This window comes from Heptranchias perlo, chromosome 42, assembly GCF_035084215.1.
Source record: "Heptranchias perlo isolate sHepPer1 chromosome 42, sHepPer1.hap1, whole genome shotgun sequence".
In the NCBI taxonomy this organism is placed as follows: domain Eukaryota; kingdom Metazoa; phylum Chordata; class Chondrichthyes; order Hexanchiformes; family Hexanchidae; genus Heptranchias; species Heptranchias perlo.
The window spans coordinates 11,654,535-11,668,491 of record NC_090366.1 but is presented as its reverse complement, the minus strand read 5'-3'; the positions used below and the strand labels follow the sequence as shown (position 1 = coordinate 11,668,491).

At 50.2% G+C, this 13,957-nt stretch overlaps 1 protein-coding gene across 1 annotated transcript; it reads right to left on the bottom strand.

Moving 5' to 3' along the window:
- Positions 1–6,081: 6,081 nt before the first annotated feature.
- LOC137306143 (NADH-ubiquinone oxidoreductase chain 2-like) lies at positions 6,082–13,119 on the bottom strand. The gene is made up of 4 exons (XM_067975200.1): positions 13,086–13,119; positions 9,554–10,931; positions 8,146–8,230; positions 6,082–6,253 (listed from the first exon to the last, which is right to left on the bottom strand). The coding sequence occupies exons 1-2, from the start codon at positions 13,117–13,119 to the stop codon at positions 9,562–9,564; spliced, it is 1,404 nt and encodes a 467-aa protein (XP_067831301.1). The 3' UTR covers positions 6,082–6,253; positions 8,146–8,230; positions 9,554–9,561.
- Positions 13,120–13,957: the final 838 nt, after the last annotated feature.

Sequence of the window (13,957 nt, the reverse complement as noted above, 5' to 3'; positions counted from 1 at the left end):
TAAATTGGATGTACACTTGGAAAGGAGATATTTGCAGGGCTACGGGGGGAGTGGGTCAAAGAGCCGGCACAGGCACGATGGGCCGAATGGCCTCCTTCTGTGCTGTATGATTCTATGATTTTAATGAGACAAAGATCGTTGCTTCTTCCAGATTAAAATTGGAACCGAGTCCCATCTTTCTAAAACTCAAGGATGAAAGGGTTTCTACCTCACTGAATTTCAAGAGTACTTGTGAGGAATCAGAGGCACGGAGAGACAGAGTGGGAGAGAGAGAGAGAGTAGGAGAGAGAGAGAGTGGGAGAGAGAGAGACAGAGTGGGAGAGAGAGAGTGAGAGACAGAGTGGGAGAGAGAGAGTGAGAGACAGAGTGGGAGAGAGAAAGAGAGTAGGAGAGAGAGAGAGAGAGTGGGAGAGAGAGAGACAGAGTGGGAGAGAGAGAGAGAGTAGGAGAGAGAGAGAGAGAGTGGGAGAGAGAGAGACAGAGTGGGAGAGAGAGAGAGAGTAGGAGAGAGAGAGAGAGTGAATGGGAGAGAGAGAGAGAGAGTGAGTGGGAGAGAGAGAGAGAGAGTGGGAGAGAGAGAGAGAGTAGGAGAGAGAGAGAGTGGGAGAGAGAGAGACAGAGTGGGAGAGAGAGAGAGAGAGACAGAGTGGGAGAGAGAGAGAGAGAGTGAGTGGGAGAGAGAGAGAGAGAGTGGGAGAGAGAGAGAGAGAGACAGAGTGGGAGAGAGAGAGAGAGAGAGAGTGAGTGGGAGAGAGAGAGAGAGTGAGTGGGAGAGAGAGAGAGAGTAGGAGAGAGAGAGAGTGAGTGGGAGAGAGAGAGAGAGTAGGAGAGAGAGAGAGAGTGAGTGGGAGAGAGAGAGAGAGTGAGTGGGAGAGAGAGAGAGAGTGAGTGGGAGAGAGAGAGAGAGTAGGAGAGAGAGAGAGAGAGAGTGGGAGAGAGAGAGAGAGTGAGTGGGAGAGAGAGAGAGTGAGTGGGAGAGAGAGAGAGAGAGTGGGAGAGAGAGAGAGAGAGTGAGTGGGAGAGAGAGAGAGTGAGTGGGAGAGAGAGAGAGAGTGGGAGAGAGAGAGAGTGAGTGGGAGAGAGAGAGAGAGTAGGAGAGAGAGAGTGAGTGGGAGAGAGAGAGAGTAAGAGAGAGAGAGAGTGAGTGGGAGAGAGAGAGAGAGAGAGTAGGAGAGAGAGAGTGAGTGGCAGAGAGAGAGAGTAGGAGAGAGAGAGAGAGTGAGTGGGAGAGAGAGAGAGAGAGAGTAGGAGAGAGAGAGAGAGAGTGGGAGAGAGAGAGAGAGTGGGAGAGAGAGAGTGAGTAGGAGAAAGAGAGAGAGTGAGTGGGAGAGAGAGAGAGAGTAGGAGAGAGAGAGTGAGTGGGAGAGAGAGAGAGAGAGTAGGAGAGAGAGAGAGAGAGTGAGTGGGAGAGAGAGAGAGAGAGTGGGAGGAGAGAGAGAGTAGGAGAGAGAGAGAGAGTGAGTGGGAGAGAGAGAGTAGGAGAGAGAGAGTGAGTGGGAGAGAGAGAGAGTAGGAGGAGAGAGAGAGAGTGAGTGGGAGAGAGAGAGAGAGTAGGAGAGAGAGAGAGTGAGTGGGAGAGAGAGAGAGAGTGAGTGGGAGAGAGAGAGAGAGTGAGTGAGGAGAGAGTGAGTGGGAGAAGAGAGAGAGAGAGAGTGAGTGGGAGAGAGAGAGAGAGTGGGAGAGAGAGAGAGAGTAGGAGAGAGAGAGAGAGTGAGTGGGAGAGAGAGAGAGAGAGAAGGAGAGAGAGAGAGACAGAGACAGAGTGGGAGAGAGAGAGAGAGTGAGAGACAGAGTGGGAGAGAGAGAGAGTGAGAGACAGAGTGTGAGAGAGAGAGTGAGAGACAGAGTGGGAGAGAGAAGAGAGAGACAGAGTGAGTGGGAGAGAGAGAGAGTGAGTAGGAGAGAGAGAGAGACAGAGACAGAGTGGGAGAGAGAGAGAGTGAGAGACAGAGTGGGAGAGAGAGAGAGTGAGAGACAGAGTGGGAGAGAGAGAGTGAGAGACAGAGTGGGAGAGAGAAAGAGAGAGACAGAGTGAGTGGGAGAGAGAGAGAGTGAGTAGGAGAGAGAGAGAGAGAGTGAGTGGGAGAGAGAGAGTGTGGGAGAGAAAGAGAGAGAGAGTGGGAGAGAGAGAGAGAGAGTGGGAGAGAGAGAGTGAGTAGGAGAGAGAGAGACGGAGTGGGAGAGAGAGAGAGTGAGTGGGAGAGAGAGAGAAAGAGACAGAGTGGGAGAGAGAAAGAGAGAGACAGAGTGGGGGGGAGAGAGAGAGAGTGAGTGGGAGAGAGAGAGACAGAGACAGACAGAGTGGGAGAGAGAGAGAGAGTGAGTGGGAGAGAGAGAGGGAGAGTGGGAGAGAGAGAGAGAGTAGGAGAGAGAGAGAGAGTGAGTGGGAGAGAGAGAGAGTAGGAGAGAGAGAGAGAGAGTAGGAGAGAGAGAGAGAGAGTGGGAGAGAGAGACAGAGTGGGAGAGAGACAGAGTGGAGAGAGAGACAGAGTGGGAGAGAGAAAGAGAGAGACAGAGTGGGAGAGAGAGAGTGAGTGGGGAGAGAGAGACATACAGAGTGGGAGAGAGAAAGAGAGAGACAGAGTGGGAGAGAGAAAGAGAGACAGAGTGGGAGAGAGAAAGAGAGAGACAGAATGGGGGAGAGAGAGAGTGAGAGACAGAGTGGGAGAGAGAAAGAGAGAGACAGAGTGGGGGAGAGAGAGAGAGAGTGAGTGGGAGAGAGAGAGAGAGTAGGAGAGAGAGAGAGAGTGAGTGGGAGAGAGAGAGAGTAGGAGAGAGAGAGAGTGAGTGGGAGAGAGAAAGAGAGACAGAGTGGGAGAGAGAAAGAGAGAGACAGAATGGGGGAGAGAGAGAGTGAGAGACAGAGTGGGAGAGAGAAAGAGAGAGACAGAGTGGGGGAGAGAGAGAGTGAGTGGGAGAGAGAGAGAGAGTAGGAGAGAGAGAGAGAGAGTGAGTGGGAGAGAGAGAGAGTAGGAGAGAGAGAGAGAGTGAGTGGGAGAGAGAGAGAGAGAGTAGGAGAGAGAGAGAGTGGGAGAGAGAGACAGAGTGGGAGAGAGACAGAGTGGGAGAGAGAAAGAGAGAGACAGAGTGGGAGAGAGAGAGTGAGTGGGAGAGAGAGACAGACAGAGTGGGAGAGAGAAAGAGAGAGAAAGAGTGGGAGAGAGAAAGAGAGAGACAGAGTGGGAGAGAGAAAGAGAGACAGAGTGGGAGAGAGAAAGAGAGAGACAGAATGGGGGAGAGAGAGAGTGAGAGACAGAGTGGGAGAGAGAAAGAGAGAGACAGAGTGGGGGAGAGAGAGAGAGAGTGAGTGGGAGAGAGAGAGACAGAGACAGACAGAGTGGGAGAGAGAGAGAGAGAGTGAGTGGGAGAGAGAGAGGGAGAGTGGGAGAGAGAGAGTGAGTAGGAGAGAGAGAGAGTGAGTGGGAGAGAGAGAGACAGACAGACAGAGTGGGAGAGAGAGAGAGACAGAGTGGGAGAGAGAGAGAGACAGACAGAGTAAGAGAGAGAGAGAGAGAGAGACAGAGTGGGAGAGAGAGAGAGACAGAATGGGAGAGAGAGAGAGAGACATAGTGGGAGAGAGAGACAGAGTGGGAGAGAGACAGAGTGGGAGAGAGAAAGAGAGAGACAGAGTGGGAGAGAGAGAGAGTGAGTGGGAGAGAGAGACAGACAGAGTGGGAGAGAGAAAGAGAGAGACAGAGTGGGAGAGAGAAAGAGAGAGACAGAGTGGGTGAGAGAGAGAGTGAGAGACAGAGTGGGAGAGAGAAAGAGAGAGAGACAGACAGAGTGGGAGAGAGAGAGACAGAGAGGGAGAGAGAGAGAGAGAGACAGAGTGAGAGAGAGAAAGAGAGACAGAGAGGGAGAGAGACAGAGACAGAGTGAGAGAGAGAAAGAGAGAGACGGAGTGGGAGAGAGAGAGAGAGTGAGTGGGAGAGAGAGAGAAAGAGACAGAGTGGGAGAGAGAAAGAGAGAGACAGAGTGGGGGAGAGAGAGAGAGAGTGAGTGGGAGAGAGAGAGACAGAGACAGACAGAGTGGGAGAGAGAGAGAGAGAGTGAGTGGGAGAGAGAGAGAGAGTGGGAGAGAGAGAGAGAGTGAGTCGGAGAGAGAGAGAGAGTGAGTGGGAGAGAGAGAGACAGACAGACAGAGTGGGAGAGAGAGAGAGACAGAGTGGGAGAGAGAGAGAGACAGACAGAGTGAGAGAGAGAGAGAGGGACAGAGTGGGAGAGAGAGAGAGACAGAATGGGAGAGAGAGAGAGAGACAGAGTGGGAGAGAGAGACAGAGTGGGAGAGAGACAGAGTGGGAGAGAGAAAGAGAGAGACAGAGTGGGAGAGAGAGAGAGTGAGTGGGAGAGAGAGACAGACAGAGTGGGAGAGAGAAAGCGAGAGACAGAAAGAGAGAGACAGAGTGGGAGAGAGAAAGAGAGAGACAGAATGGGGGAGAGAGAGAGAGAGAGACAGAGTGGGAGAGAGAGAGACAGAGATGGAGAGAGAGAGAGAGAGACAGAGTGAGAGAGAGAAAGAGAGACAGAGAGGGAGAGAGACAGAGACAGAATGAGAGAGAGAAAGAGAGAGACGGAGTGGGAGAGAGAGTGAGAGAGAGTGAGTGGGAGAGAGAGAGAAAGAGACAGAGTGGGAGAGAGAAAGAGAGAGACAGAGTGGGGGAGAGAGAGAGAGAGTGAGTGGGAGAGAGAGAGAGACAGAGAGGTAGAGAGAGAGAGAGAGAGTGAGAGAGAGAAAGAGAGAGACAGAGAGGGAGAGAGAGAGAGACAGAGTGAGAGAGAGAAAGAGAGAGACAGAGAGGGAGAGAGAGAGAGACAGAGTGAGAGAGAGAAAGAGAGAGACGGAGTGGGAGAGAGAGAGAGAGAGTGAGTGGGAGAGAGAGAGAAAGAGACAGAGTGGGAGAGAGAAAGAGAGAGACAGAGAGGGAGAGAGAGAGAGACAGAGTGAGAGAGAGGGAGAGAGAGAGAGAGAGACAGAGTGGGAGAGAGGGAGAGAGAGAGAGAGTGAGTGAGAGATCAAGGTCCCATCTCCTTTGGAAGACCATCTCCGGGTGGCCCTGTTCCTGGACGCTCTCGGGGCTCTGTGTCCCACACCCTCCCCCAGTCTTTGTGAGATGTATTGCTTCCATTCCCTTCTTAATCCTCATTCCAAGATCCTTCCTGAACTCCCCTTCTAGAGCGAACAGCCATTCCCGGTCTGTCTCTGTCACTTCCCCTTTAATTGTGTTAGCCGCCTCGATCAGGTCAAACCCCCTCGAGCCTCCTCATCTCCAGGGGAACGTAACCCAACTTTACTCAGTCCCTTCCTCCCAGTGTCGGTTCTGGTCACTCGGTGCTGGATATCCCCCAAGGCCGGAGTGTCGGTGCGGAGGTCCAGAGCTGAGACCGTGGTCATCAAGCAGTCTCCGAATCCAACCCTCGTCCAGGGCTGCGTCACCTGAAGTGGCTGCGATGGGGCCTCCGCAACTGGGCTCGTGTCTCCTGGTTAGGGAGGGGGCCGACTGGATTGGGCTGCCTCCCCTTACTAGCCCATGGACACTCGATCCAGCCCTGGAGTGGTTGCAATTATCCCTCACCTCCCTTCAGGCCGACCCGCCATTAAAATGAGTGGTCACCCAGGTTCACCCATCACCCCCTGCGCTCGCTGACATACATCGGCTCCCGGTCTGGCAACGCCTCGATTTTAAGATTCTCATCCTCCTGTTCAAATCCCTCCAGGGCCTCCTCCCTATCTCTGTAACCTCCCCCAACCCTCCGAGATCTCCGCGCTGCTCCAATTCTGGCCTCTCGCGCATCCCCCGATTTCCATCGCTCCACCATTGGCGGCCGTGCCTTCAGCTGCCTGGGCCCCGAGCTCTGGAATTCCCTCCCTAAACCTCTCCGTCTCTCTCTCTCCTCCTTTAAGACGCTCCTTAAAACCTGCCTCTTTGACCAAGCTTTTGGTCGCCTGTCTGAATATCTCCTTATGTGGCTCGGTGTTAAATTTTGTTTGATAATCGCTCCTGTGAAGCGCCTTGGGGATGTTTTACCGTTAAAGGCGCTATATAAATGCAGGTTGTTACTGATCATCTCACTCACTTCACTACGTATTTTAATTTCTGCTTGTTGCTGTCGTTTAATAATTCCAGGACTGTGCCAACTGCCCGGTCTGCCAATCTCTTGCCATTCTCTGCCAGCTTCTCCAAGAACACCAACGTTGCGTCGTCCTCAGGCGGGGACTGTTGTGTGTCTGATTCTCCGTGACAGGAGACAGTTTCTACAAGGACAAACATACACATTCTCAGTCTCTGCAATGGCCCAGGTACACACGGTTAACTCCTGTAATAGTTCCCATGCACACCATTCATTTCTGTCGAAACATAGGATCGGGAGAAGGCCATTCAGCCCCTCGAGCCTGTTCCGTCGTTCAGTTAGATCATGGTTGATCTGCACCTCAACTCCATCTACCCGCCTTTGATCCGTATCCCTCGATACCCTCACCCAACAAAAATCTATCTTGAAAGATCCAATTGACCCCCGGCCTCAACAGCTTTTTGGGGGAGAGAGTTCCAGATTCCCACTCCCCTTTGTGTGAAGAAGTGCTTCCCGACATCACCCCTGAACGGCCTGGCTCTAATTTTAAGGTTCTGCCCCCTTGTTCTGGACTCCCCCCACCAGAGGAAATAGTTTCTCTCTATCGACCCTATCGAATCCTTTAATCATCTTAAACCCCTCGATTAGATCACCCCTTAATCTTCTACACTCGAGGGAATACAAGCCTAGTCTGTGCAACCTGTCCTCGTAATTTAACCCTTTTAGCCCCGGTATCATTCTGGTGAATCTGCCCTGCACCCCCTCCAAGGCCAATATCTCCTTCCTGAGGTGCGGTGCCCAGAACTGAACGCAGTATCTCCAGAGGGGGTGTGACCAGAGCTCTGAACAGCTCTAACATAACCTCCACCCCTTTGTATTCCAACTCCGTTGAGATAAAGGCCAACATTCCATTGGCCTTTTTGACTATTTTTTGACCTGTCCACTAGCTTTTAGTGATTTGTGTACCTGGACCCCTAAATCTCTCTGCTCATCCACAGATGCTAGTCTCTCCTCCCTTGTCCAGCTCTGTGGAATGCCCTTCCTGAGTTCCAATATTAGCTATCAAATCACAGCCAGAGCATCTCCAGCAATGGCTCCTCTTCCCGCCCCCTGCACTGTTACCTCTGGAGTCCCCCAAGGATCTATTCTTGCCCCCCTCCTCTTCTACATGCTGCCTCTTGGCGACATCATCCCAAGTAATGGGGTCAGGTTCCGCATGTACTTGACGACACCCAGCTCTACCTCACCACCACCACCTCTCTTGACCCCTCCACTGCCTCGGTATTGTCAGATCATTGTCCGACCTCCAGTCTCAGACAAGACATTATTTCCTCCAACTAAATATTGGGAAGATCGAAGCCATTGTCTTCGTTCCCCTCCACAAACTCCGTTCCCTCGCCACCGACTCCATCCCTCGCTCTGGCCACTGTCTGAGGCTGAACCAGGCCGTTCGCAACCTTGGCGTCCGATTTGACCACGAGGTGAGCTTCCAACTCCAATATCCTCTCCATCACCAAGGCCGCCTACTTCCACCTCCGTAACATCGCCCCTGCCTCAGCCTACCTGCTGCTGAAACCCTCACCCGTGCCTTAGTTACCTCCAGACCGGACTATCCCAATGCTCTCCTGGCCGGCCTCCCATCTCCCACCCTCCATAAACTTCAGCTCATCTGCTCCCACACCAGTGCCCGCTCACCCCTCACCCTTGACTTACATTGGTCCCCGGTTGCCCAGAGTCTCCTGTTTAAATCTCTCCATGTCCTCGCCCCTCCCTATCTCAGTCACCTCCTCCGGCCCTAAAAGCCCAAACTCACTGTTATTCTTAGGGCGGCCTCTTGTCCATCTCCCCATTTTCCCATCACCCGTCCATTGGCGGCCATGTCTTCGGCTCTAATCTCTGAAATTCCCTCCCTAAACCTCTTCGTCTCTCTCTCTCTCTCCTCCTTTAAATCTATCCACATTTATTGCCTCTTGGCCACCAGTAACAGTGAGGGACTTTACTTGAAGTTACCAATGAAAGGTTCGTTGAAGTTATGTCTCAAGACACTTCTTGTTTGGTGTGTCTTTGCGTACTGACCTGTGAGGACAATCAAGGAGAAAGCACTCATGGCCAGACCACAGAGCTGGAGTTTCATTTCCGCAGATGTTATCTTCTTTTGGATCTGAAGAACATAAGAGCATAAGAAATAGGAGCAGGAATAGGCCACTTGGCCCCTCGAGCCTCCTCATGGCTGATCTTCGACCTCAACTCCACTTTCCTGCCCGATCCCCATATCCCTTGATTCCCCTTGAGTCCAAAAATCTATCTATCTCAGCCTTGAATATACTCAACGACTGAGCATCGACAGCCCTCTGGGGTAGAGAATTCCAAAGATTCACAACCCTCTGAGTGAAGAAATTCCTCCTCATCTCAGTCTTAAATGGACGACCCCTTATCCTGAGACTATGCCCCCTAGTTCTAGACTCTCCAGCCAGGGGAATCAACCTCTCAGCATCTACCCCTGTCAAGCCCCCTCAGAATTTTATGTTTCAATGAGATCACCTCTCATTCTTCTAAACTCCAGAGAGTATGGGCCCATTCTACTCAACCTCTCCTCATAGGACAACCCTCTCATCCCAGGAATCAATCTAGTGAACCTTCGTTGCACCGCCTCTAAGGCAAGTATATCCTTCCTTGGATAAGGAGACCAAAACTGTACACAGTACTCCAGGTGAGGTCTCACTAAAGCCCTGTGCAATTGTAGTTAGACTCCCTTACTTCCTCTGAAGAGCTAAGAAGATACAGAAATGTTTGATCATCTGGGAACGAATGAGATGCTCCCCAAATATTTTCTACCCTGACGACTAGAGCAGGTCAGAGGCTGGGTATTCTGTGGCGAGTGACTCACCTCCTGACTCCCCAAAGCCTCTCCACCATCTACAAGGCACAAGTCAGGAGTGTGATGGAATACTCTCCACTTGCCTGGATGAGTGCAGCTCCAGCAACACTCGAGAAGCTCGACACCATCCAGGACAAGGCAGCCCGCTCGATCGGCACCCCATCCACCACCCTAAACATTCACTCCCTTCACCACCGGCACACCGTGGCTGCAGTGTGTACCGTCCACAGGATGCATGTGTCCCACTAAGGGTTGGAATCTGTCCCCTTCGCATAGCCCGCCCCCCCCCCAGGGTTGAGTGGAGTGTCCGTAATGGGTGTTGGAAGTCAGTGTCGCTCGGCCTTGCGTGCATCACAATTCAGACTGGAGAATCTGAGCGAGACAAGCAGCAAGGAGAAGGAGGGCCAATAAAAAGGCTTTTTTGGTGGGACTCATCAAATCCGTGGGCCTGGCCGACCCCTGGCTGATGCTTTTGTGGGCCGGAGAGGAATATCTGAGGTAGCATGGCCTCTAACCGTGAGCAACGTCACGGGAGAGCGTCTAGTACTCCTACTGAAGGGACTCAGCGCACTAGTTCACTACTACACAGGTGCTAGACACACTCACCGACAGTCTTACACACTCGTCCTTACCTTGAAAGGAAGGATGGAAGAAAGAGAGAAAGAGAAGGAAAAGAAAGAGAAAAAGAGGGAGAGAAAGGGAGAAAGAAAGAGTAAAAGAAAGAGGGAAAGAAAGAGAGAATGAAAGGAAGAAAGAGAGAGAGAAAGGGAATCAGAAAGAGTAAAAGAAAGAGAGAGGAGAGAGAGAAGGAGAAAGAGAGAAGGAGGGAGAAAGGGAGACAAAAAGAGAGAAAGAAAAAAGGAAAGAAGGAAAAAAGAGAGTAAGAGAGAGAAAAGGGGAAAGAGAGAGAGAAAGGGAATCAGAAAGAGTAAAAGAAAGAGAGAGAAGGAGAGAGAGGAGAAGGAGAAAGAGAGAAGGAGAAGGAAAAGAAAGGAAAAAGAGGGAGAGAAAGGGAGAAAGAAAGAGTAAAAGAAAGAGAGAAAGAAAGAGAGAACGAAAGGAAGAAAGAGAGAGGGAAAGAGAAAGAATGAGGGAAAGAAGGAAAAAAGAGAGAAAGAGAGAGGGAAAAAGGGAAAGAGAGAGAGAAAGGGAATCAGAAAGAGTAAAAAAAGGAGAGAGAGGAGAAGGAGAAAGAGAGAAGGAGAGAGAAAGGGAGACAAAAAGAGAGAAAGAAAGAGGGAAAGAAGGAAAAAAGAGAGAAAGAGAGAGGGAAAAAGGGAAAGAGAGAGAGAAAGGGAATCAGAAAGAGTAAAAGAAAGAGAGAGAAGGAGAGAGAGGAGAAGGAGAAAGAGAGAAGGAGAAGGAAAAGAAGGAGAAAAAGAGGGAGAGAAAGGGAGAAAGAAAGAGTAAAAGAAAGAGAGAAAGAAAGAGAGAACGAAAGGAAGAAAGAGAGAGGGAGAAAGAAAGAGGGAAAGGAGGAAAAAAGAGAGAAAGAGAGAGGGAAAAAGGGAAAGAGAGAGAGAAAGGGAATCAGAAAGAGTAAAAGAATGAGAGAGAGGAGAAGGAGAAAGAGAGAAGGAGAAGGAAAAGAAAGAGAAAAAGAGGGAGAGAAAGGGAGAAAGTAAGAGTAAAAGAAAGAGAGAAAGAAAGAGAGAACGAAAGGAAGAAAGAGAGAGGGAAAGAGAAAGAAAGAGGGAAAGGAGGAAAAAAGAGAGAAAGAGAGAGGGAAAAAGGGAAAGAGAGAGAGAAAGGGAATCAGAAAGAGTAAAAGAAGGAGAGAGAGGAGAAGGAGAAAGAGAGAAGGAGAGAAAAAGGGAGACAAAAAGAGAGAAAGAAAGAGGGAACGAAGGAAAAAAGAGAGAAAGAGAGAACGAAAGAGAGAAAGAAAGAGCGAGAGGGAGAAAAAGAGAAAGAGAGAGAGTGAAAGAGAGAAAGTTTGTCAGAGGAGAGAGTGCTTCAATCAGCCAAGACCGAATCCTACTATCTGTAAATAAATGATTGAGATCAATATTGGTTAATAAATTTCAGTCAAAACTTTGGACCATTGGAATAACCCACAAAGTTCTCTCTTATTAAATATCTCAGCAAAATAATAGTTTCGGAATCACAGAAAACACTTACCCAAAGTTCTGGTGCTTTGACCCAGTGTGAGATTTCAGTCTTCGCTTCCCACTTTTATGTAAAATTCTTGCAATGATAATTAGTTTTAATTTATTATAATTGTGCTACAGGGAACGCCTGGCTCACATCTGTCTGAGATGCGAAATATCTCTCCACATATTGCTTAACCAGAGTGAGTCAGGTCGTGTTGTCGATAAACAAATATCATGCCACACTGAGTTAACCGTAGCTGTGACTTAAGTAAGACTCTTTAGGGTCTGGAGGCCTCACAACAGATTGTGAACTGGGGACCTTCCTCCCCTCTCTCTCAAGGTGTCAGCCGAGGCTCATTGGGGACCACTCTCGTCTCTGAGTCAGAAGATTGTGGGTTCGAATCCCACTCTACGTATTTAAGCACATAGTCCAGGCTGTCGCTGCCAGAACCGAAGGAGTGCTGGTGCCATCTTTCGGATGAGATCTTAACAAGGTCCCGTCTGCCCTCTGCAGGTGAATGTAAAAGATACCACGGGCGCTCTTTCGAAGAAGAGCAGGGGGTGTCCTGGGGCCAATATTTATCCCTCAACCAACATCACTAAAAAAGCAGATGATCTGGTCATTTATCAATACGCTGTTTGTGGGATCTTGCTGTGCGCAAATTGGCTTCTGCGTTTCCTACATTACAACAGTGAATGCACGTCATTGGCTGTAAAGCCCTTTGGGACGTCCTGAGGTGGTGAAAGGCGTTATATAAATGCAAGGCTTTCTTTGTTCTCTTTTTAAAAATATTTCGGACCTCGGTACCTCATTAAAGACACACAAAATCCCGTCCTACTGTTCTGGGCATTCCTTGGGGGAAAGCGCACCCGAAATATGTTAAACTTTGATTGAAAACTTAATTCTTGATTCTCCGGACAACATCCAGGCTTGCACTAATAAGTGTGAAGTAATATTCGTGCCAGACAAGTGCCAGGCAATGACCATCTCCAACAAGAGAGAGTCTAACCACCTCCCCTTGACATTCAACGGCATTACCATCGCCGAATCCCCCACCATCAACATCCTGGGGGTCACCATTGACCAGAAACTTAACTGGACCAGCCATATAAAAACTGTGGCAACGAGAGCAGGTCAGAGGCTGGGTATTCTGCGGCGAGTGACTCACCTCCTGACTCCCCAAAGCCTTTCCACCATCTACAAGGCACAAGTCAGGAGTGTGATGGAATACTCTCCATTTGCCTGGATGAGTGCAGCTCCAACAACATTCAAGAAGCTCGACACCATCCAGGACAAAGCAGCCCGCTTGATTGGCACCCCATCCACCACCCTAAACATTCACTCCCTTCACCACCGCCGCACTGTGGCTGCAGTGTGCACCATCCACAGGATGCACTGCAGCAACTCGCCAAGGCTTCTTCGACAGCACCTCCCAAACCCGCGACCTCTACCACCTAGAAGGAGAAGGGCAGCAGGCGCATGGGAACAACACCACCTGCACGTTCCCCTCCAAGTCACACACCATCCCGACTTGGAAATATATCGGCCGTTCCTTCATCGTCGCTGGGTCAAAACCCTGGAACTCCCTTCCTAACAGCACTGTGGGAGAATCTTCACCACACGGACTGCAGCGGTTCAAGAAGGCGGCTCACCACCACCTTCTCAAGGGGCAACTAGGGATGGGCAATAAATGCCGGCCTCGCCAGCGACGCCCACATCCCAAAAACGAATTTTTAAAAATAAATGGAAGTATTCCAGTGTCGCCAAAGCATGTAGGAGATTTGAGGTCGGACAGGGCAGGGATTGGACCATGGAGGATCTGGAAAATCACCACAAGGATTTAAAGCCAATTCACCGTCGCAGTTGAAGTTGTCCAGGACTGGAGGGAGAGGGATGGAAACAGGAGGCTAATACGTGCAGGAAGGACTGACCGTTCCAAATAAGATAAAGGTGAGAAAGAACAATTGATCCAGGAGTAGGTTGGTACCTGATGCTTTTATTTGGACATTTCACGGAGGTACATTGAAGACAATACATTAAGTACTCAGCTGGATCGTCTGCTTCTGCACTGCCGACATGCCAGAACTGAAAATCTCGCCAATTATTACTGTCCAACAGCTGCGAAAAGGACTTGTCAAATTTGCGAGAGAACTTATGGAATAGAATCGTAGAATGATACAGCACGGAAAGAGGCCATTCAGCCCATCGTGCCTGTGCCGGCTCTTTGAAAGAGCTGTCCAATTTGTCCCACTCCCCCCCTGCTCTTCTCCCCTTATCCCTGCAAATCGTTCCTTTTCAAGTATTTATCCAATTCCCCTTTTGAAAGTTATTATTGAATCTGCTCCCACCGCCCATTCAACGCAGGTTCCAAAACTCAATGGGTGCTTGTTCTGAATGGGCTCTGTGGGCCTCACTCTCGCCTCTGAGTCAGAAGGTCGTGGGCTCGAGCCCCCACTCCAGGACTTGAGCCCCATAATCCCAGGCCGACGCTCCCAGTGCCAGTGCTGAGGGAGCGCTGCGCTGTCGGAGGTGCCGTCTTTCGGATGAGACGTTAAACTGAGGCCTCCAACCCCATCTACCCTCTCAGGTGGACGTAAACGATCACATGGAGGAATGGAAAAAGAGCAGAGGGGGGTTCTCCTGGTGTCTTGGGTCAATATTTATCCCTCAAGCAAAACCATCAAGAAAATAAAACAGGTAATTTCTATCACTTGTTGTTTGTGGGATCTTGCTGTGCGCAAATTGGCTGCTGCGTTTCCCACATTACGGCAGGTCCAAAGTAATTCACTGGCTGTAAGCTTATCTGAGCATACGATAAGGTGATGCACAAACTCAAGGGTAACATAAGTATGTAGGGGAGTGAGGTTAAAACACTGAAAACTTTGCTGTTCTGCCCAAATTGTTCCAGGTCGCAGG

Bases quoted from the DNA above. Each gene is read 5' to 3' on its own strand.
- LOC137306143 (XM_067975200.1), bottom strand. From the start codon at position 13,119: ATGTCGGCAGTGCAGAAGCAGACGATCCAGCTGA. The intron at 10,932-13,085 runs GTACTTAATGTA...ATTTATTTACAG, and splicing joins GAAGCAGACGATCCAGCTGA to ATAGTAGGATTCGGTCTTGG.